This window comes from Papaver somniferum, chromosome 3 (assembly GCF_003573695.1).
Source record: "Papaver somniferum cultivar HN1 chromosome 3, ASM357369v1, whole genome shotgun sequence".
Classification (NCBI taxonomy): Eukaryota; Viridiplantae; Streptophyta; class Magnoliopsida; order Ranunculales; family Papaveraceae; genus Papaver; species Papaver somniferum.
This window is the reverse complement of record NC_039360.1, coordinates 87,170,964-87,193,721: the sequence shown is the minus strand read 5'-3', so window position 1 is coordinate 87,193,721 and position 22,758 is coordinate 87,170,964. Positions and strand designations below refer to the sequence as shown.

The following is a 22,758-nucleotide window of genomic DNA, read 5'->3' as shown; positions in this document are numbered from 1 at the left end:
TTTTTGGCTTTCCAGAAGTCATTCTAGATTTTATTCCAAGATGAAATTTTAATATTTCAACTTAATTCGGTTAGAAAAATTATACTCCCTCCGTTCCACTTTAGATGAGTGTCTAGGATTATCTTTTTGTTCCACATTACTTGATAGTTTTCATATTTTTCTCACAAAACTACCAACAATATCCACACAATTTGTTTTGGAACCATAAGTTTATTTTTAAATACACTAATAACAATTAATATTTGAATTCTTTTCTCAAGGGCATAGACAGAATTTTTTTATATCTCTCTCAATTTCTTAATCTGCGTGAAAATTCCTAAAACATCATCTAAATTAGAACGGAGGGAGTACGTTATCTGAATACCTTCTTAGTGTTTCCGCGCAGGGACTTCAGTTATGACGGTTTCATTAGTAAGAATCTTATCAAAAGAACACCATTAATAAATGGAAAGAATGAATCATATATATAAAAATATGCATAATGATACGACAAGTATCCGATTTACAGTGGGAAAGAGGAGTCCAAATCTGTTCACACTCCTCTAACGAGTGTATATTTCACATATTCTTCTGATTGGTTGATTATTTAACTGATGGCCATTATCCTTCGTGTTTAGAATCACGATCCTCGTTACATAACTCCCTAAATTAAATTAAGGGAAGAGACTGAAATGTGAAATATAAACACGTTAAAGAGTGTGCACGAATTCACAACGGGGAAAGAGGTACGCAAACTGCCAAAACATGCAAATCTCCGACTATAACTAGCTAGCTAAAGTTTGCCTTTTATTAATTCTCTACTTGATCTCATGAATAGTGTACTTATAGATACAAATGAATTTCAAGGATTATTTACATAACAATTAATGAATGATTAAACCATCATAGCAGAGAATTCGTCGAAGCTAAGTACACCATCGCCATTAAGATCGAACAAGCGAATCATTGTTCTACACTCCTCAGTCGTCTTGGATTCGCCAAGTCTTGTCAACATTCTTTTCAAACTCTTAGGAGTAATAATCCCTGATCCATCCATTTCATACATCTTAAACGCCTCTTTCAAGTCATTATTTTTCTCTTCTTCTCCACTAACTTCCATGAGTTTAACAAAATCATTAAACCCCAGTAACCCATCACCATCCGAGTCCGTTGATTCTACCGCTCTTTTTGCTTCATCACTTGTAAAATCACCACCTATTGCTTTGACACAACTCTCCAACTCAGCTGCTGAAATTTTTCCATCTCCATTTTCGTCAAAATACCGAAAAACACTTTCGAGGTCTCCTCCATATGTTGGTATATCACGCTCATCTACTCTCTTAGATGACAATTTTCTTCTTAATCTTTCTAATGTTGATTTCGGTGACAGCGAGTTCTTCATTGATGGACTTGAAAAGGAAGAAGAAGAAGAAGTTGAAGAAACTGAATCACTTCTCTTGATTTCTGTAGTGTTTCTCATATCTCTCTCTATCTGTGAATTCGAAGTGTGGGTATCTTTTGTTTTCTTGCTGAAATATCCTGAAGTTCTTCTGATTAACCGAAAGCTTTTGTTTTGTTTGAAGTGTGGAATTCGATATGTTTGATGGAGGGACAACTGATGCTAGAGTTGGTATTAATATGGTGAAAGATACAGTTGGGTTTATGTTTTCAACCGCCATAACAGGCGACAGCTAGTACTTCTTGCGCGTTTGAGGAAACTTCCTGTTTAGATCGTTTCTGAAACGAACCGCACTTACAAGGATAGCTTTGGAATTTTTATTAATAAAAAACAGTTTATTGGTCGGTACGGGTTAGTATATGGCGGCAGAAAAAACAAAAAAAAGAGACACGTGTGTAATAATAGCTGCGGGAAGTTTCTCGAAAAGAAAGATTTTGGGCAAATTAATAAAGTGTCCTGCTTCAAACCATATAATTAATAAACCGGCCAAGCTTTTAAATTCTTTTAGAAACTGGCCTTTCTGTTAGAGTTGACACCTGGGCCCACCAGATCGGTCAGCTGTGTTGAATAAGTCAAACTCGGTAGGAGAATTTACGACTGTGCCCTTGCCCATTTAAAGACCCGTTTGGTGTAATCTCTCACCACACTTTCTCTTTCGTCCTCTCTTCTCCCTCGTTCTCTTCTCCCAGTTCTGAAACTAGGGTTAGGTATTGAAGCTGTTTGAAAAGAAAAAGAAAACTGATGTTATTGAAGTTGTTTTTGTTGAAGACATAGATGTTAGTGAAAGACCAGAGTGTATTTGGAAGAAAAGTTCTACATATTTAGGGATTCAGAGATAGTATGAATTGATGTTGTCGACGATCTAACCAGTGCTTGCATTAATGGGTTTCTTTTGATGAACATAGGTACGATCCTGAAACCCTAAGATTTCCGTTCACACTGTTTTATTTTCTTCTTCTTCGCTTCTATTTATAGATCTTGTCAACAGAAATTCTTTCTGTTACTTTCCGATTCTCTCTTTTTAATTGAATTTGATTGATTCGTTGATTTTGGGGGTTTGCTTCGGTTTCCAGTCTTATATGTATTCTGTTGATATTTTGGTCATGGGTTTTAGGGATTAGGTATTCAAAATGCTTGAATTGCACCTTTGGTGTCTGTAGTTAATGATTCTGTTTGTGGGTTTCTTGAATGATGATATTTTAGCGGTTCTAAACTGATCATATTTTGTTGTGAATTCTAGGGTTTATGGGGTTTAGCTGTTTTTGGTTGCTCATTTGATGAAATTAGTGTTTATGATTCTCTATTCCTTCAATTGGTAGATGACATTAACTGTTTTCGATGTTGGGTTTCGCTTGTTGCAGTTGTTCTTGCTAGATAATGGTATGATAACCTCATGCTTGCATATGTTGATGACTTTGGTGTGTAATGGTTGCAGGGTTTTCGAAAGGTTGATTCAGAGAAGTGGGAATTTTCAAATGAATGGTTTCTAGGAGGACAGAAGCACCTACTGAAGAATATAAAGAGGAGGAGACATATTTTTGTGACAAAAATCGCCAATTACTTCGGTCCGTTCATTTTAGTAATTTAGTCTTCATTTAGAATGGCTTTTCTTGAATTAAGTTTCTTGAATTAAGTTTCTTAGTTCTGCATCTCTCCTTTCAGGTTGGCTTCCCAAGGGTGTTACAAGTGTGATTTACGGATTCGGTCCTACTGATGGTTAATGGTGCATTCACTTCCGATCATATTGATGTTGCCAATGTTTGTTTTCCTACATCTGGCAATTAGTATATCGTATTTTAGATGATCGATATTCATACAAGGGCTGAAGTAAGTTCTCGCAATCCTTTTTATCTGACAGTTCAAAGTTATTTCGATATCTAGGAGATGTTTGTTTTTCTACATGTAGGACAACCAATTAACATACTGCAGTCTAGATGGGAATCATTTTGTTTGTATTTTACAGTATCATTTTGTTGAAGGAAGATAGAATGTAGCTTGAGTGTGCAGCGGAAAGGATTAGGAAAACTCTTAATGCAGTTGGTTGAGTGCCTTGGATATGAGAATAGGAAAGGTGCTGTTATATTATCTGGTCATAAAAGAAATGTGCTTTGCTATGGATTTTACATAAGTAAGTTAAGGTATGTCATATTGTCCAACGTACCTTCTATGATCAGTTTGTAATCCGTGTAATGATGTTAGATGCGTGCGCCACTTATATGTTGGTGATCCTGCGCCACTCATATGTTGGGACGCATGGTTTATGAATGAAATGGTTAATTTATATTTTTTAAGCATAATACCAAGTTATGGCACTGAACCTTTTAGTTAGCTGTTTTTGGTTGCTCATTTGATGAAATTAGTGTTTATGATAACCTCATGCTTGCATATGTTGGGTTTCGCTTGTTGCAGTTGTTCTTGCTAGATAATGGTATGATAACCTCATGCTTGCATATGTTGATGACTTTGGTTTAGAGAGTGAACTGGATACATTAAGCAAGGAAAGAAGCTATTTGATGGTTGAAATTCAACAACTAACAATGTCATTTTTGGCTAAAGCTTTTGAGAATCCTGATTTTGTCCAACAATTGATTGAAATGAGTGAGAAGAAGAAAGAATTGACTGTGGTGGAGTTGCTAAGAAGAGAAGATTGCCTGCCACCCTCGGGAAGCCTAGAGAATTTGCAAAATGAACTAGTTTCGGCTGCGATGGATACAGTTGAGCATGAACCTGGCGTTGGAAATTGATGCTGAGGTTGAAATGTGGAAATGTTACTAACCACAACAAATGATTTGAGATCCGTTTTCTGATTTTTTTGTGTTTAAGAAGACAATATTTTTTTCTTTTGTAGACTTGAATTAATGCTGAATCAAAAGTGGCAGGTTGTTTATTAGTACATTTGCAGGTTACATTTTCAGATTGTTGAGTTCCTTACATATAGCATTAAGTTGTAAACTTGAATGCATAATTCTGTTTTTTGCAGCAATGAAGACTTCATCTGAGACCCATTTAAAACTGTCACAATCTGTACAAGTGAGGTATGCTATGTTCTGTTGAGTATGACAAATACTATGGTTCTTCTCTGCAGGGCCTAATTTATATGAATGAAGCTGAATCTGACTGTTGCAATGAGTCACCGAGTTGACTCGATACTGGTTTGGTTACGAACTCAGACGAGGGTTAAGTCGTCTTTTACCTAGCAGGTTAACTGCCACATAGTCAGTTAACTACCTAAATCCGTTTTTTGAAAAAAACGGGATGGAAAATGTCAATATCGGCCAGTTTATATAAAGATTCAAAAAAACGGCCAGTTTCTTAAATATGGTTTAAAAAGGTGGTTACTTTATTAAAAAGTCCAAAGATTTTTCCTGATTAGTACGGCAAATGAAGGGTCAAAACTTAAACCATTGTAAGGAACGCGTACTATTCAACCACGTTAAACGGTCGACAGTTGATAAAGTTTTGGATTAGGAGGAATTATTGAACTAATTACTTGGAAACAGAGCCAAATCCCTATCCGTTAATGGAGACGCAAAGGCACAGACGTCACACGTCACCACAACATTTTGGTCGTTTACATATCATTCCTACCATACAATCACACCATACCTGTCAATATCTACCAAAAGTTACATCCTTTAAAAAACAAACGACCACAAAAGTCGATCGATTCATAAAAGCAAACTAATAAACCAAATGTAATTGTTACAGGTGCTTACGCACCAAGTCAAGAACTTGTTGAATATAAAAAGAGAAATGAAGAATTATTCCGGGTGGGTATGCGAGAAGTAGAAGAAACATGAACTTGTTAATCCACTTTTTTTAGCTTCATCTCCAAGGTCAGTTTCGTACAAAGTGGATTTCTAACATGACTTGTTTGTTAATCCACAGGTAGTAGTATATATTGTAGGCAACTAATCTGTGTTCAATTATTTGTTTTTCTTATTTTTCTTTCAACTAGTATTAAACTAGATGTAGAGGAGTGTGAACGGAGATGTTATGAAAGGATCAAATTTTAGGTCAACTGCAATAATAATCATTCTGTTTGTTTAGTTAACCAAATTGTTGGACTTATATACCATAATGCCATGACATTGGCATAACTTACGTACGGGCTACGGCTCACGTGCTTTTTTTGTTCGAGACAGAAGCTGGTTTCATATTTGCAAGTTTCATTTTTGGCAAAAACTAATGAGCCAGGTGACATGTACATTCGTAACAAAAATATCACCGTGAATAATTGCTATAGGGCCATAGGTAAATTTCATATTTTAGGTCGATAAGCAACCAGATCATCTACTGTTTAGATACTGTCATAGTGTCATGTGCAAACTCAATATAACACTACAGTGAATTTGCTCCATAGACTTAACTACTTTGATTACCGTTACCGGCAATAATCGTAACCAAATGTGTATTTATTGTGTGCTCAATGGTAAAGGAAGAAAGATAAAGAGGAAGGAAAAAATGTCAGTGTATCAAGGCCAAATTCCTACAATGATGCAATTCATACGCATACGACTACATCATCTTTGAAAGAATCAAAGAAGTACTAAGCACTTACTTTGCAGCAGCGCACCACAGTTTATACATATACGACCTTTGTTTTTCTGCGAAAAGAAACATGTTTCTTGCAGCACAACGATTAAGTCAGAAAGTTGGGGCTTTTTATAATGGGGATCCGAGCTTTCAACACTAGTTTCCCACAACTCAGTCCCTTTGAATTTTCAAAGTCACCGCATTGAATATAAAGAATCCAGTACCATCACACTCAAGACTCAACTTCTGCAATTTTCAGATTCTTTCCTTCATTTATAGGGCAAAAAAAAAATTAAATTGATAGGTCGTTTATCCTATTTCTAGGGAAAATTGGGAGTATGTCCCGGTTTCACCCAAATATCTTGAACATCAGCATGCGAATGTATTATTGTTATGAAAAGAGTTCGTCAAGGTATGTGAATAAATTAAATAACCGATAAATAAACTAATTTAAAACTTCAAGAAGAATAAATAGTATCTCGAGATGGTATTGATCTGATGGTTGATAGGTGCGAGTGCTTTGATGTTATTATGTGCATATCCGTGTCATAACACACTCACCCTAAAAGAAAAAAGTAATATGGTGCTAAACTTCAGTTTGTCTTCTAATAAAACAATGTCTATCTATATATGTGGCATGTGCTCAAGATCAAACCCCTAAGACGGGATAAAACCCTGCTATCCTGATAAAGAATAGCTTGCTAGCACTCGAGATGTTTCACGTGATCTTTCTTTCAGAAAAGATATTTGAAAAATTCAATAGCAAAACAGCAATTCCCCAACTAGCAGCAGCAGCAGTGGACAGAAAATTAGATAATCAAGGACTGTCTCCTAAAAGGGCAATTAAAAGATAGACAGCTATGACGTTATGTGATTAACAAAATCTGAACCAATAAAAAGCCAGACACTGCAGCACATGGCTTTTAATATAATCCTTAAATAATATGGGGATGAGGATTGTTGCAGTTATACCGACTTAGGATACCGACATAGTAATCAACTCCTGACTGAAGTTCAAAGTTAGAAGGGGAAGAATTATAGTAGTACTGAATACAACGGGATTTCTAATTCTTCAAAAAACTAAATTTCCAGAGACCGATATACAAAAAAAATGTTGTTCCTCATAAGGGAATATAATTTTTGGTTGATTTTCTCAATGGATATTGCTATCCTCAACCAAACATAGAGGGATTCATCTTTAATACCCAATGTAACATGTTGCCAATGCTAAGACTTGCTTATCTTCACCAAAAAAGTGACCTTACTATTAAATGTAAATAATCATACCTTCAATTTAAATAATGTGCTACCAAAACCACGTAAGTCTTCCATGACAGTACGGATCTTATCAGAGATTGTTGTGTAAAGCCATCTCTGTGCCGCCTGATTCAAACCATGGCGGGAAGTGGTAGGCCAACCCACACCGTCAAAGGATTGTCCTCGAGACATGGATATAGCCGTCTGCCTCAACTGGGGAAGATCAAATTCTATGGGCTCACCTACAATTATCCTGATATCTTTGTTCCATAGTGGGACTGGAGGTCGTCTTCCGAAGAAAGATTTCTCAGGCAGCACCTGAAAATGAAAACAAGGAAGATTTTAAGCACAACTAAAATAGCCATATTAACCACAAATCAAAGATCGGATCTTTAGTGAAAATCAATAAGCATTTTGCTATTTTTTTGTTAGGCTTTCCATGGCTAACAATTTCCTCTAAAATTGCAGATTACCAAATAGAGCAACGAACTTCACAAGTTAATCTACCAGGTTTGATTCATTTATGTTAAGCTCCAGTACACAACTGAAACGCATACATTAAATGTATGTTCATCTGAAAATTTGTCTCATGCTAGATTTGATTAATATGTTACCAGCTGCTCTCTCAGGAATGGAAGTATGTGATTGACGACCAGTTAAACTTTGTGAGAGAAAGAGGACAAACAAATGAAGAAAGTAGTGGGTGATTACAGTAGCACTTTTAGCTGATTTTGGACAAGATCCCAGACCGGGCTAAAAAGTCAGTTGTGACTGTTTGCATTTATGATATCCTAAATAAACCTTCGGCAAAAAATTGAGGACTAGTTCTCAACTGAGACGTGTACATTATAATGTCTGTTCAAGTGAAAATTTGTCTCGTGATGGATTTGATTAAACATTACCAGCTGCTCTCTCAGGAACTGAAGTATGTGACTGACGACCAGTTAAGCTTTGGGAGAGAAATAGAACAAAAGAGAAAGAAAGAGTATAGTGGCACTTTTGGTTGATTTTGGACAGGATCACAGATCGAGCTAAAAAGTCGGTTGTGACTGTTTTTTGCGCATTTGAATGCCAACTGCCAACCAAATTTGAAAAACAGCACATCCTACATTCCTTGATACACTCGCCTAAACAAAATGAGAAATTGAAAAGCATAAGTAAAAATTGCATGTATGGTCCTATTACATCATAATAGAAACATCATAACTAACAATAATTTCCAAGTCAAACAATGGTCCTCTTTGGTGATGATTTAGTATGAGGAATAAAAACCATCTGTTAGTCTCCTTTCACGCAAAGCAAAGTAATGAAATGAGTTGGAAGAGAAAACCTAACTGGGTATTTTGATGATGGTACACTCAACCCACATGATCTATTACGGTATGATGACACAAAATACTACGTGTTTAATCCACGATATGTGAAGTATACATCAGAAGAACGTTAGAAAATCCTTGTGGTTTTGTCTTGTTGGCACTTGCCTTCTAAAGTCGGCTAATTCAATGGAAACCTCATAACCATGATGTATTTACATTAAAATGTGACAACAGCAAGATAACAAATTGTTGGAATGTAAGTTGTATTTGTTAGATAAATCCAGATTATTCTAGGTAGTTTGTTAGATATGTTTGAATGAAGAGGGTTAAGAAAACTCTAGAGCTATCTAGAGCAAGACTTGTAAGTCAAGTCTACCTGTAATGTGAACTAAAGTGAAGGTCGGTCAAATAGTGTATGTAAAGAAAAGTCTAGAATAAGGAGTAGCCGGTCATGTAAGCCTATAAATAGGCAGTGATGGTCTCATTTGTAACTAAGCAAGAAGTTAATAAAGAGAGAGTTTACAGAGAAAGTCCTGCTTCATCTACTATAATTCTAGGAGCTCTATACGAGCAGAGTTCATGGAGATTTATGCTCGTATATCTCCGGGGTATTTTCGAGGTTTAAGTTTCTATGAAAAATTCAGCACAAATATACGAAATCAGCAAGTGAAATTCTGTACAAGTACCTCTTCAAAACCACGATGTATGATTGGCAAAACTATTGGTGTTACAGGTGCACGGTCAATGAGACTGGCGGTTCCCCATTTTAATCGTCTAATAGGTGCATCATCCTGGCATATTTTACCCTCTGGGAACGTATGCAACTACACTTTAAAGACAATAAAGAGCTTCAGAAGGACTTCAAAACCATAAAGTGCAAGTAATCACATACATTGAAATAAGAATAAAGTGGCTTATGATAAATTGAAAAAGCAGACGACCGGCTTCATTTTCATACTGATCCAACTAATTGACAGGTGTTAATATGATTTCAGTGTGACTATTGAGGCTCATAGATTTAGATTGTTAAGAGTCAATCGCAGTGAAGAAGGGTCAGTCAATCAACATCATACCTAAAAGACATCTTCTACGTAGGGCAATTAGATGGCTGGTCCTGTATCCCAGTACACCACTAGGGAATAGAAATCTACACAACCATTAGGTAGAAGGTGGACTTCCAGAACATTGCACCCACTATGATAACTGTGGCCCAACCCTATGGCCTAGGCTATTACTAGAGCAAAGGGTTTAAAGGTCTTTAGTTGGTCAGATGTAAGATAGAGAATAGTTCATGGGTAGTTTCTAGTTATCATCTGTAGGCTTTTTTATGAAGCAGATAAAAGGATATTGCCAAATACAAATTCCATCTCAGGCGCCTAAGTTCGTATTCATTTAGCAAATAGCGCCTAGTTTTGTGTTCATTGAGCAAATAACTAGTCAAGCAGAGGCACACAATTACAAGATAAAAAGGAATACCCATGCTCCATCACTCAAGCGTTCAAGAGCTTCTTCCATGTGCTCCTGATATATTCCACCACCTCTTTTTATGGGTATGCATTTACCTGTATATACATTTCACTCAGCTTAGAAAGAAGTTCCTGCTTTAGCATTTGACGAATGACACTCAACTTAAATAAGCTTCCGAAAGGTGTGAATATGAGAAGCAAGAACATTACGAGGGGAACAAAAATATATCATACAATAAAATATTTTTCATTCGCACAAAATGACCTTGTCACAGTGTTCAAAGATATGTTTGATGCTTCATGATTTTTCCTGCTAACATCCTTCTAGAGATCACTTTCTATCTGTCAAACAATTTTAACAGCAGCAATCCAACTCAAGCTAGAAAGAGTGCCAACATTGTATACTGAAATCGAACATTGGTACTGTATAAAATATAAACCAATTACCAATATCAAAGATGAAAGAACGTCCATACCAAGTCTGAATAAGTATGATAACATCGAATTTCTGAAGCAAATATCTTCAGCAGCCAAAACCCACCGTTGCACTCTTGCATCAGTAGTAGGGAAACCCTTAAATCCCCACATTAATGGATCATCCATCCTAATAACATCCAATTTCCATTCTCATTATTCAGAAAATAAGCAAACGTCTTACTACATAATTAGATCAAAAATCAACAATAGTTCAAACAAAAATTGGAGGTTTACGAGTAAAGAATGATTAGTTACTAACGTGGACATGTGATTGCCGACTGTAATGAGTGGAACACCTTGAGGACGAGATCGAGCAAGACGAATTAGGGTTTCCGGATTTTGTACTGAAGTTGAGTTGAGAAGACTAGTAACAACTTTGGCAAAACTTCCTACACCCATGATTACAAGTTTTCGTGGAATGCCTCCAAGATGATCTGATCTTGCTGCCCAAGCCATTGTTCTTCCCATGGCTACCTCCTCACCTTAAACTCGCTCCTTCAGGTAGTTTTGCTCTTCAAAATTATTTTTGGGGGGACACATTATTGATGGCGTTTTTGGAGATGGGAACTGGGAAGAAGAGTAGTAATATAGTTGAGAATTAACCTAATTCGGCACGAATTTTAACCAGAAACACTGCACCTTTTGTAGACCCTCTAATTGGGATGGTGTCTTAGGCGGGCCAAGAAGAGCATCTTCCGATGTTGCAACAACTTAATGATGAGGAAGCTGAAGATAAAGAATTACACAACACTATGATACCCGTACATTCGAGCCAAATACTTAGAGTTCTGAAGCCAATAGAAGTATTTACAAGAAAACATACATATCAAGAGAGGGAAATGGTTCCACCAGAAGCTGATGCACGATTATTTTCTTCCGAATTGTGTGTACTCTGATCAAAATTTCCAAGATCGTTTTAGCATGCCCAACATTTGGTGTTAAAGATTATTAATGAGCTTTGTCGATAGTTACGGAATTTAATTATCAGATTGATGTGCTGAATATTAGAGGTCATAGTCCTGAACAAAAAGTTACTTCGGTCCTAAGGATTCTAGGTTATGGAAAACCTGCGGATTTGAATGGTGAGTACCTTCGTATCGGCAAAACATCTTCATTCATGTATCTTTTATTGTTTTGCGAAGTAATAATTAATCATTTTGGTCCAACGTACGTATTTACGAAAACCAACCGAGAAAGATGTTAGAGAAATATTTAGGCAGGACGAGGATATGGGATTCCCAAGAATACTCAGTAGTCATGATTGTATGCATTGGGTATGGCAAGGTTGTCCTACTTATTGGGCCGGTGAATATAATGGTCATTATCCAAAACCAATTGTTATCCTTGAAAATGATGTTTTTTATGGTTGTTGGATATGACACACTTTTTTTGGTCTTCCGGGTTCACAAATGATGCTAGTGTTTTGCATAAGTGGCTTCTGTTTGAAGATCTAAAGTATGAAATTGTCCCCAAGTCCATTTCTCAATCAACAGTCATCAATATACTCATGGGTACTATCTTACGGATGGGATTCATCCAAAATGGTCAGGCTTGGTTTTATGTTATTGTCAGACCCCTGCCAGCAAATTGGGTCATTCATACTGCATTTTAATGTGTTGAGAAAGGATGTGAAGCGGGCTTTATGAATTCTGAAGAGGAAGTTCGTTATTATTTGTGGGCCATATAGTGGTTTAATTGATCATGAAATGCACAAGATATGCTCATTTGCATAATGCTACGGAACATCGTAATTCAGGAAACCTATCGTGATAAGGACTAGACTAACTATGAAGATGAAGATTTGAGGTCTGAGGTTCAACTAGAAAGAGCCTAGCGTACAAAGAACTATGCGCAAATGACTAATTACATTCAAAATTAAAATTTGTATGACAAGTTAAGAGAAGATATAAGAGTCAATATTTGGGCAGAGTATGGAAGAGTTGGTGGGAGTAATTTTTAAGTTTTATTTCATGTATTAGTTTTCATTGTTAATTTGTTTTAATTCATAAGTTTTTATTCAATATTAATTTTTATAAAAATATCCCATTGCCACTTAACAGTTTTCAATTGATCGAAAGACAAGCATTTTATGCCAACGGCTAATTTTCCCCAACCGTTTTCAATAAATCCCACTCATCCCGATTTCAAAACCACACCTTCTACACCAACCTTCCAAAAAATATTATACTCTCACTCTCTAATCTCCATCGATATATGACAATCCTAAATTTATTTAGACGAAGATTTATCTCTTTGTAGAAAGATTGCAATATACTATCCGAATAGGAGTGAAGAACGATGCCAATCTGGTTCATTCAGTCAGATTTATCGGATAAATATCATGAAACCTTCTACAATGACACATGTAACCCTCACAACGGGGATTGTGAAAATATGTTTTATCGATTTTCGGAAATAAGGAAACAAGTTGAAGAATTTATAGCTTTAGTTTAGATTGCAAGTGTTAGGTCATTGCTCGGTCGAACTCACAAGTGTTGCTATCTCAATCTTGTTGTCAAATTTAGTTGTCAAAACTACATCTTGATTTCTTGTCTATAATTAGTTAAGTCTCGGATTAGGATAGAAGTGTATTTGAGAAACAGACATCACGACAGTCATCGTTACGTTCTACCGTCTGAAGGCGAAGATCAACCGAAGCTTTTGGAGAAATTCTTCAACAAAAGGTAAGTGAAGACTGAACCACTTATTTCTCAAGTGAATTCACCTTTTTATCTATGAGACGTTGTCGCGTAACTAACTAGACTATCGTAAGCATATCAAGAATTTTGAGAACTAATTACCAAATTAAGAAACTTCTCGAAATATTTATGACTAAGCTTAATGAACATTTGTTCATACTTGATGAATTTTGGTTAAGAACAATTTATTGTTCGCAACTAAAATTGTAATTCAAGATTATCATTCGAAAATAGCCTGGAACAATGATATGTGTCATTAATGTTATTTGGGAATGTTTTTAATCGATCTAGAAAGAAATATATATAAAACTACTGAATATTTGGATACATGACAATGTGCATACCAGTTTCACAAACTGGGAAAACTGTTATAGTCTGGAGTCGTAGTACATGTACCTAGTACACGTACCGGCGTGGTTATAGTTTGGCAGCGAATTAGTGATACGCATACCTGGCATCCATACCACAAAAAGTCTGTTAACTCGTGACCTGAAATGGTACGTAAACCAGTACGCGAACTGAAAAAAATCTGTCGGTTTTGGAACACTACATAGACATGATTGATCACATTATATCTTATTATTGTGATTCAAACTTAAAAGTCTCAAGTGTTTATAAAAATGATTAAGCTTATAGTTCAGTTGGCTAGTTTCGGCTAACCATTCATGAACGTTGTCTTTGTACATGTTTCGTTTACAGTTCATCCTAACCAGAGCGTATATATTTTTATCTTAATCAGATTCAAAGATTCATCTAATGGTGGATATTGTTTTCTTGGTTCCAAAGCTATCTTAGCTTAAACCTAAAACAACTTATGCTTTGAAAGTCTATAGAAGGAGAACCTCAAACAACTTGGATCTTTGAATCCCGATACTACTTCTTGTGTGTCCTAGTTGTAAATGTTAGAGCACTGCTCGGTCGAACTCGCAAATGTTGCTATCTCAAGCTTGTTTGTCAAGTTTAGTTGCCAAAACTATAAGTCTTGATTTCTAGTCTACTTTCAGCTAAGTCTCGAATTAGGATAGAAAGTGTAGTTGAGCATTAGACTTCACGGCATTCATCGATCAAAGACGAAGGAATACTAAGGAGAGCTTGTGGAACTTCATCAACAAAAGGTATGTGGAGACTTGAACTCATCTATCACTCAAAAGTCTATCTAAACTATCTCCTATTTGAGACAAAAGTTGTATAGCTATATAGACTTCAATTATACACATTTGATATTTCGAGCTGAGTTTAACTCGCTTACATATTTCTCGAAATATGTGTTGGTAAGCTTTCTCTTTAACCAAGTTCATCTTGTATTCTTGATGAAAGTCAAAAGGTGATCATGTGAAAATCGCCTGGTAACATCTTACATGATTTATGTGAGACAGTCATTTGATGTAGACTTGGAATGTTTCGTATTGATCATTTGATCACTTGAAAATTGCTTTGAAGCTAATAGTTTGTGTGAGACAGCTAATGTCTACGTCCGAGAATGTTTCAGTGATTGAAATGGGAGTTTAGAACAATTGGATATCAGCATAGTATGCGTACTTGCATATGTGTAATCCAAGTCCGGGAACCATGGTATGCATACCCGTACGCGTACTGATTGGTTTAGTAAAGGTCTGGGAACCAAGTACGCATACCGGCACGCGTACTAGCGTGAGGTTCAAGTTCCAAGACTTTACTGAGTTCGGTGGTATGCGTACCAGTTCGCGTAATGGCGAATCCAAACTTAGTCCGGTTACTTATATATGCATACCCGTTTGCATACTTGGGTAGGATATGTTCTAAAATCGGTTTGTTCATGAAAAAATACATTTATATAATAAGGAATGCAATCTTTTGCAAACCGTGTCCATAATGTTCATGAATTGATTCGAGTGCATCAAAATCGATTTTGCTTCAATTGTGTCTTGTATACTTCTACGATAATATAAACAATTGAACAACTCTAAAACTAGTTTCATTTGAGTCATTTGAACTAGTTATGGTTAAGATGAATAAGGTTGATATAAAAGTGTTCATACGGCTAACTCCGGTAAACTATTGTTGAGCCAACAAAGGTGTACATATTTAGGTACGGTTACTCATATCTAAATAAAGTCACTTTTCATTTGTGTGTAACAAGCTAAGTTCGATCTAACGGTTGAAAGATATTAGCTTGAGTCTAATCAGGTTTTCATCTAACGGTGAATATTGAATGCTTTTTTACCAAGGTAAAATTGATTGCAAACCCTTATTTGAAGACTATATAAAGGAGAACTCTAGCAACTGGGAAACGTAATCCCCACACCTCCTGTGTGATATTAGTTGCAACTAGAGTCGATTCTCCTTTAACCTCAGGTTTTTCACGAAACCCTGTAGGTTAACGACTTGAAGACTTCATTGGGATTGTGAAGCCAGACCCAACTATTTTCTCTGTAGTTGCGTGTTTTGATCTTGCTGTTTTTTATCGTATTGAGTACTATCTTCTCTAAGATTTGCTTGAGATTTATTCTCCAATAGGCAAGATAAAAAGTAGTCACAAACATCTTCGTCTCATCGTTTGTGATATCACAATATCTTGTTTCGCTACCATACGATTAAGATTATTGTGAGGTGATTGATATTTCTAGGCTGTTCTTCGGGAATATAAGTCTGGTATATCAATTGGCTCATGTTCACCTTGATTTATCAAAAGACGGAACAAAACTCATAGGTATATATGTGGGAGACAAATTTATCTATTCAATAGACTTTTATGTGTGAGACAGATTGGTTTATCAAGTCTTCGACTTTGGGTCGTAGCAACTCTTAGTTGTGGGTGAGATCAGCTAAGAGAATCAAGTGCGCAGAATCCTGTGTGTTTCTAGAGGCGTAAGGAACGTACTGTACCTTGATCAGTGTGAAATTGGTTAGGGCTCAACTACATTCCAGTCCGAAGTTAACTTTGAGTAGGCTAGTGTCTGTAGCGGCTTAATACAGTGTGATGTTCAAATTTGGACTAGGTCCCGGTTTTTTTTTTGCGTTCTCCTCGTTAACAAAATTTCTGGTGTCTGTGTTATTTCTTTTTCGCGTTATATTTTCTATATAATTGAAATATCACAGGTTGTGCGTGAAAAAGTGGGGGTACAACAACCACACCTAATATTTCGCTTAGCAATCTGTATGGACAAACTCCAATATCCTTTCAAGAGAATCAACTAGACTCAATCTTAATACAGTATATCAAAGAGTTATATCCCTCTTTCTTGATTCAATTCTTTCTCAAACAAATAAAAATTTGCGAGTCTAATTGAATACAAGAGAAATCACTTGAACGGCACCAAAGACCAATGTTCAAGTATCAATCAATTTCAATCAACAACCAAGGTCGGATTTCCAATTGATTGATTCAAACGCACAACCTGTGATATTTCAATTATATAACAAAATATAATACGGAATAGAAATAACACAGACACCAGAATTTTGTTAACGAGGAAACCGAAAATGCAGAAAAACCACGGGACCTAGTCCAGATTGAACACACATTGTATTAAGACGCTACAGACACTAGCCTACTACAAACTAACTTCGGTATGGACTGTAGTTGAACCCCAATCAATCTCACACTGATCCAAGGTATAGTTATGCTCCTACGTCTCTGATCCCAGCATCATACTACGTACTTGATTCCCTTAGTTGATCTCACCCACAACTAAGAGTTGCTACGACCCAAAGTCGAAGACTTTAATAAACAAATCTGTATCACACAGAAAAGTCTATGTGAATAGATAAATCTGTCTCCCACAAAAATACCTACAAGTTTTTGTTCCGTCTTTTGATAAATCAAGGTGAACATGAACCAATTGATAAACCGGACTTTTATTCCCGAAGAACAGCCTAGTATTATCAATCACCTCACAATAATCTTAATCGACGCGACGAAAGAAGATATTGTGGAATCACAAACGATGAGACGAAGATGTTTGTGATTACTTTTATATCTTGCCTATCGGAGATATAAATTTCAAGCCAATCGTTACAATTTTACTCAAAACGATAGAAGATGCAAGATCAGATCACACAACTACGAGAAAGTAGTATTGGTCTGGCTTCACAATCCCAATAAAATCTTTAAGTCGTTAACCTGGTTCACAAGAAGAAACCTAAGGTTAAAGGAGAATCGACTCTAACTAATACAACTAGTATCACACAGGAGGTGTGGGGATTGAGTTTCCCAATTGCTAGAGTTCTCCCTTATATAGTCTTTCAAATCAGGGGTTGCAATCAATGTTAGCTTGGTAACAAAGCATTCAATATTCATCGTTAGATGAAAACCTGATTGGATTCAAGATAATATCTTTCAACCGTTGGATCGAAAACTTAGCTTGTTACACACAAATGAAATGCACAATTTTAGGTTTGTGTAGCCGTACCCAAACATGTACATTTGTCGGTTCAACAATAGTTAACCAAATGGTTATCCATATGAGCACTTTCATATCAACCATATTCTTCTTCACCATAACTAGTTCAAATGACTCAAATGAACTAGTTAGAGAGTTGTTCAATTGCAAGGAAATCTTATGTAACTACACAAGACACAATCGAAGCAAAAACGATTTGATTCACTCGAATCGGTTCATGAACTTTATAGCCACGGTTTGCATTTAGCATTCCTTAGTTAATATAAATAAGTTCACAAACAATCGTCTTTAGATATAACCAGCTTAAGTTCGCAGACTTGGTTCGCAGACTTAAGTTCCCGGAAGGAGTTCTCAAACTCCAGCAGATATTCTCGGGTCGAGAACTTCCGCCAGCGCGCAGACTGGGTTCGCGGACTGAGTTTGCGGCTCTTGTTCCGGTTCTCTTGATCAACAAAGTTCGCAAACTTCGGTTCAAGGAAAAAGGACTTATACATATATGTGTTGCCACACAATGGTTATATCCAACATTGGTTATATAATCTAAACTCTTATTTCAATCATTGAAACATTCTTAGAGGACGTTATATAGTTGTTATTCACAAACCATTTTTCCTAAAAGCAATTTTCAAAGTGATTGAAACATATCATGACTTTCGTCACTAGGTAAAGATGAACTTGGCCAAAGCGAAAGCCTACCAACACATATTTTGAGAAATATATAGGCGAGATAAACTCGGCTCGAAATAGCAAATGTGTATAATCAAAGTCTATATAGAAAAACGACTTTTGTCTCAAGATAGGAGATAGATTAGATACACTTTTGAGTGATAGATAAGTTCAAGTCTCCACATACCTTTTAGTCGATGAAGTTCCACCAGTTCCTTGAGTAGTCCTTCGTCTTGTATGATGATTGCCATGGAGTTCTTGAGCACAACTACACTTTCTATCCTAGTCCGAGACTTAGCTATAGTAGAATAGAAATCAAGACTTATAGTTTTGATCACTAACATTGACAAACATGCTTGAGATAGCAACGCATGCGAGTTCGACCGAACAATGCTCTAACAGTGCGTAAGTTCAATCAATTGGGAATCCAACCTTTGGTTGTTGATTAAATTGATTGACACTTGGATATTGGTTTTTGATGTCGTCCAAGTTATTTCTTATATTCAATCAGGATCGAAAATTCCTATTTGTTTGATTGCGGAATGAATTGAGAAATTGAGATATAACTATTTGATATACTTTTCTTAAGATTGAGTCTGACTGTCTAGTTGATTCTCTTGAAAGTATATTAGAGTTAGTCCATACAGATTGCTAAGAGAAATATTGGGTGTGGTTGTTAGACCCCCGCTTTTTCAATTGGTATTAGAGCATGCAAACACGTTTAAGACCTCACAAGTCTGTGTTTGTAGCGATCTGATTCTATGGACAGAAGTGTTATCTCTATAAACGTACCGCCAGTCTTCGATGGCTCGAATTCTTTATGGTGGAAAATTTCTATGTGTGGTTTTCTTCAAGCGCGTGATTTTGAATCATGGATTTATGTTGTTAATGGCTATTTTCCTCCAGTTGTTACAGTAGGCGATGTAACTGTTCCAAAGGATATAGGTGATTATGATGCTGTCGAGATTCTTGCTGCAAAGAAAAATTCTGATGGGTTAAATGCAATCATCCATGCCATTACCCCAGATCTTCAACACCATGTGACTACGTGCACTCGGTCTAAAGATGCGTGGGATATCTTGGAAACTGTATTTGAAGGGAATACCTGTGGAAAAAAAAAAGCTAGGCTTCAAAACCTAAATTCTGATTGGGAAAACCTTCGTATGGCAGATGAAGATTCATTTGATGAGTTTAATCACAAAATGTTTGAAATTGTTAATGCATCTTTTGCGTTGGGTAAGACTATTTCTGAAAAGGACATTGTGATGAAAATTCTCAGAAAATTGCCATTTAGATACGATTCTAAGAAACATGCCATCGTTGAAGGAAATAATCTTGATGCGCTTGCCAGAAATACTCTCGTTGGGAAGTTAAATATCTTTGATCATGAGCATATATCCAAATCTGGAAAGGATATTGCTTTCAAAGCTTAAAAGAACACTAAATTACTTGATAAAAGTAAAAGTGTTGGCATCTCTGAAGATGATCCTTCTGAGACTGATTCATCAGATGAAGATCTTGACAAACCAGTCTCTTTGATCACAAGACAGTTTAGAGCCTAGTTATCAATTCGGAAGTCGGCATACGTACTGAACGGCATACGTACGGGTATTATTCGGAATCATATAAGTCAAATTCGGTCAAAAATCCGGTCAACGGTTCGTGATACGACAATTATTCGGAACGACATACGTACGTGTATCATTCGTTTTAGAGATAGGGATTCGGTCCCCAAAATTCGGCAGGCATTAAATTATTAAAAACAATCATATCAACAAAATGTATTACAAAAACATGATTTTAATTAAAATATATAACACAATCAACCAAAAAAATCATGCTTCAACAATTTAGTGCATAGCTAACTGTCATCTCGGAGTGGTTTAACAATCATCTTGGAGTGGTTTAAATTTCTATGCACCCATGGTTGGAGATTTGCTTGATTTATAACGCATACAACCATATAAATAGATTATATGTACACCACTAGCCAACAACAAACATCGTGGTGAAGTGGCTGACTAATCAGCTAGGAAACTAGCGTATGAAGGTTCGATTCCCACTACTATCAATTTTTGTAAAACTGAAAATTAGTTAGACAGGTGGCAAGAAAAGAACAATTCGCGTTTCCGTATAATTCGCGATTTATTCGGAAAGTTCATAAAATACACGTATCGACTATAAGGTTACATACGAACGGGAATAATTCGGTTTGAGGTTCGGCGAATTGCTAACTAGGGTTTAGAGATCTTCTTTTGAAGAGAAGTAAATGGTTCACTAGAGATAAACCTAAGTCATCAGTTAAACCTCATAACCGTGTTCCTCCTAAAAATAGGGATACTGACGATACTGATGACGAGGATATGCCACGGTGCTTCAAGTGTAAAGGTTTTGGTCATTTTGCAAATGAGTGTCCGAACCATAGAAAATACACTGGAAACAAGGGTCTTGCTACAACTCTTGATGAAATGTTTGATCACTATGATTCTAATGAAGACGAAAAATCAAGGGTTGCACTCTTCTGTGAAAATGTTGATTTTGATAATTGTAGCAATACGTACATCAACCTTGATATTCTTCCGGGAGAAACTTCAACCACCTTGGAGGATAAAATGGATCTCTCTTTGGCTACTGAAAATTCTATTTCTAATTTTTCAGGCTTTACCGTTTGTCTAGAAGTCTGCACGGTTATGACGTCTGAACCATCCTCCAAATTGACATGTTCTTATTGTACTCTCAAGGGTCATGAACTCTCTAAATGTTTCAAGTAAAAACATAAGATAAGATATGTCAAAAAAATTCAACGAAGAGCAAATCGATTAGCTAACAAGCTCAAACTTGTTTAGAAGTCGTCTGAGGTATGTAATCTCATCTTTTCTCCGAAGAAGTTAATTTCCAAAGAAAAATTTAGACCACTAGAGAAAAGAATACGGTCTAAGAATTCCTTTCAAGAATTTTATGGTGGAAAATTTATTTTCACCCCAGCACAACTTAATTGTGTTGGTTGTGTATCTTGTCTCATGTGCCTGGTTCAAAAGAGACAAGAGTTTGCACACTTCAGGCTTTAGGAAAAAAGAAAAAACTTCTTTTGTTTTGTTTTTCCTTATTGGTTGTGTTTTCATTGTTTTAAAATTCTTCCATATTTTCATATCTAATTGATATTGAAATGGCTTTTCTCTGTTTAATCAATACAAGAGGGATAAAATCGACAATTCTGCCTTCTTTAGGGTAGTGAGTTGTGTGTACATGAATCGTTTTGGTGTATAAAGGTTTTGTAACCCTACATTCCTTTTTCCTTCTCTGAAAACTCTTTTTTATCACAAGATTGCTTGTTGAGTCCGATTTGTGAATTCCTCTGACAATCTCATACTGGTATGGAAAATCCAAGCATTATGTCTTCTGATGGAAAAGATGTTAATATGATTGTTAAGCCATGAATCATGAAGGAAAAAGATAAATCTCTTGTACCTTCAACTTTGAAAAGGAAAAGGAGGAATGTGAGGAAATCAAGAGCCGTTCCTTCTAATCTACAGAAGTTTTCTGGGGTTCTTGAAGAGTTGAAGGAAACAAGAAAGGAGATTCAGCAAATAAAGGCTATTATCATGAGGACTCTTGAAATTCAGAAGGCCCTGGTTCGTGATCAGTCTAGAAGGTTTGTCGGAATTGACTCCTTTCTTCATGAACCCTATGTTCCTATGGATGTTAACGACAAAGAGTTCGGGGACGATAAACAATTTTTTAGAGGCCTTAATGTCTAGGAAACTTCTTATGAGAATTTATTATTGTGTTTTAAGAAGGATAACTAGGGTTTGAAATAGCCATTATTGTGAGTACACATAGCTATTGCCAACGATTTTCATCTTGCAATGTTTTTAGATTTATTTATTTAAATTCTAAAGTTTATTTGGGAGATGATTTTGTAGTATTAATCTTTAATGGTTTCATATATTGCAACTTGTTATGGGATATGTGTGTTTGCGTCCGTGAACTATGATTGTCCCATATATGTCACAAGTTAAGCCTATTATGTCATTGTGCAAATATTGATGGAAGATAGGATGAACTTTTGATTGCAAAGATTAAGTCTATTATATGTCTTTATGCAAATATTGATGAAAAATAGAATGAATCTTTGAATATTCCGCAGTATTGGTCTTTCCCAGATCCACATCTTTGTGTGCGGCTCAGTAAGTTCTCTTATGTCGAGTATTTCCGATTAAATTAATCAGGGGTTCTCTTGTGGTTAATTTAATTGAGTATTTTGGATACAAATTCATGTCTCATGTGATTTGTTAATGTCCAAAGAAATCCTTTTTTTCTTGTAAAAGTAAGGTCGCTCTTGTTGTTCTTTCGGGAATGACATTTTATGGGGGTGAGTTCTTAATTGATCTTGTGCTTAATTGCCAAATCTTTGTGGGGAGTGCGGCTGTGGAATATTCTAGGAGTTTTCTTGTATCTTTATAAACTTCTTGATGAATACACTAGTTTCGACTATGTGAAATCATCGAAACAAAGTTGATA

The 22,758-nt window shown here is 36.0% G+C and overlaps 3 protein-coding genes across 4 annotated transcripts; 1 reads left to right on the top strand and 2 right to left on the bottom strand.

The window, feature by feature from the left end:
* Nucleotides 1–763: 763 nt before the first annotated feature.
* LOC113356739 (putative calcium-binding protein CML19) lies at nucleotides 764–1,588 on the bottom strand. Its single transcript, XM_026599947.1, has one exon. It carries the CDS (start codon nucleotides 1,457–1,459, stop codon nucleotides 875–877), a length of 585 nt encoding a protein of 194 aa, XP_026455732.1. The 5' UTR covers nucleotides 1,460–1,588; the 3' UTR covers nucleotides 764–874.
* On the top strand, nucleotides 1,576–4,182 carry LOC113359701 (heat stress transcription factor A-2-like). Its single transcript, XM_026603293.1, has 5 exons — nucleotides 1,576–1,632; nucleotides 2,679–2,753; nucleotides 2,874–3,003; nucleotides 3,101–3,154; nucleotides 3,911–4,182. The coding sequence occupies exons 1-5, from the start codon at nucleotides 1,576–1,578 to the stop codon at nucleotides 4,180–4,182; spliced, it is 588 nt and encodes a 195-aa protein (XP_026459078.1).
* Nucleotides 4,183–7,035: 2,853 nt separating this feature from the next.
* On the bottom strand, nucleotides 7,036–11,074 carry LOC113356737 (N-acylphosphatidylethanolamine synthase-like). 2 transcript variants are annotated; one of them, XM_026599944.1, is made up of 5 exons: nucleotides 10,750–11,067; nucleotides 10,490–10,617; nucleotides 10,024–10,109; nucleotides 9,234–9,371; nucleotides 7,036–7,549 (listed from the first exon to the last, which is right to left on the bottom strand). In XM_026599944.1, exons 1-5 carry the CDS (start codon nucleotides 10,956–10,958, stop codon nucleotides 7,256–7,258), a joined length of 855 nt encoding a protein of 284 aa, XP_026455729.1. In that variant the 5' UTR covers nucleotides 10,959–11,067; the 3' UTR covers nucleotides 7,036–7,255. The 2 variants fall into 2 exon arrangements, with proteins under 2 accessions (XP_026455729.1, XP_026455730.1); XM_026599945.1 differs by lacking the exon at nucleotides 7,036–7,549 and adding an exon at nucleotides 8,144–8,358 and having other exon boundaries at nucleotides 10,750–11,074.
* Between the last annotated feature and the right edge of the window lie 11,684 nt (nucleotides 11,075–22,758).

Excerpts from the sequence above, each read along its gene's own strand:
- LOC113356739 (XM_026599947.1), bottom strand. The coding sequence starts at position 1,459 with ATGAGAAACACTACAGAAATCAAGAGAAGTGATTCAGTTTCTTCAACT.
- LOC113359701 (XM_026603293.1), top strand. The coding sequence starts at position 1,576 with ATGTTTGATGGAGGGACAACTGATGCTAGAGTTGGTATTAATATGGTG. Across the intron at positions 2,754-2,873 it reads ATTCTCTATTCCTTCAATTG|GGTTTTCGAAAGGTTGATTC; the intron begins GTAGATGACATT and ends TAATGGTTGCAG. Across the intron at positions 3,004-3,100 it reads AAAAATCGCCAATTACTTCG|GTTGGCTTCCCAAGGGTGTT; the intron begins GTCCGTTCATTT and ends CTCTCCTTTCAG.
- LOC113356737 (XM_026599944.1), bottom strand. The coding sequence starts at position 10,958 with ATGGGAAGAACAATGGCTTGGGCAGCAAGATCAGATCATCTTGGAGGC. Across the intron at positions 10,618-10,749 it reads GTCGGCAATCACATGTCCAC|GATGGATGATCCATTAATGT; the intron begins GTTAGTAACTAA and ends GGATGTTATTAG. Across the intron at positions 10,110-10,489 it reads ATCATACTTATTCAGACTTG|GTAAATGCATACCCATAAAA; the intron begins GTATGGACGTTC and ends ATGTATATACAG.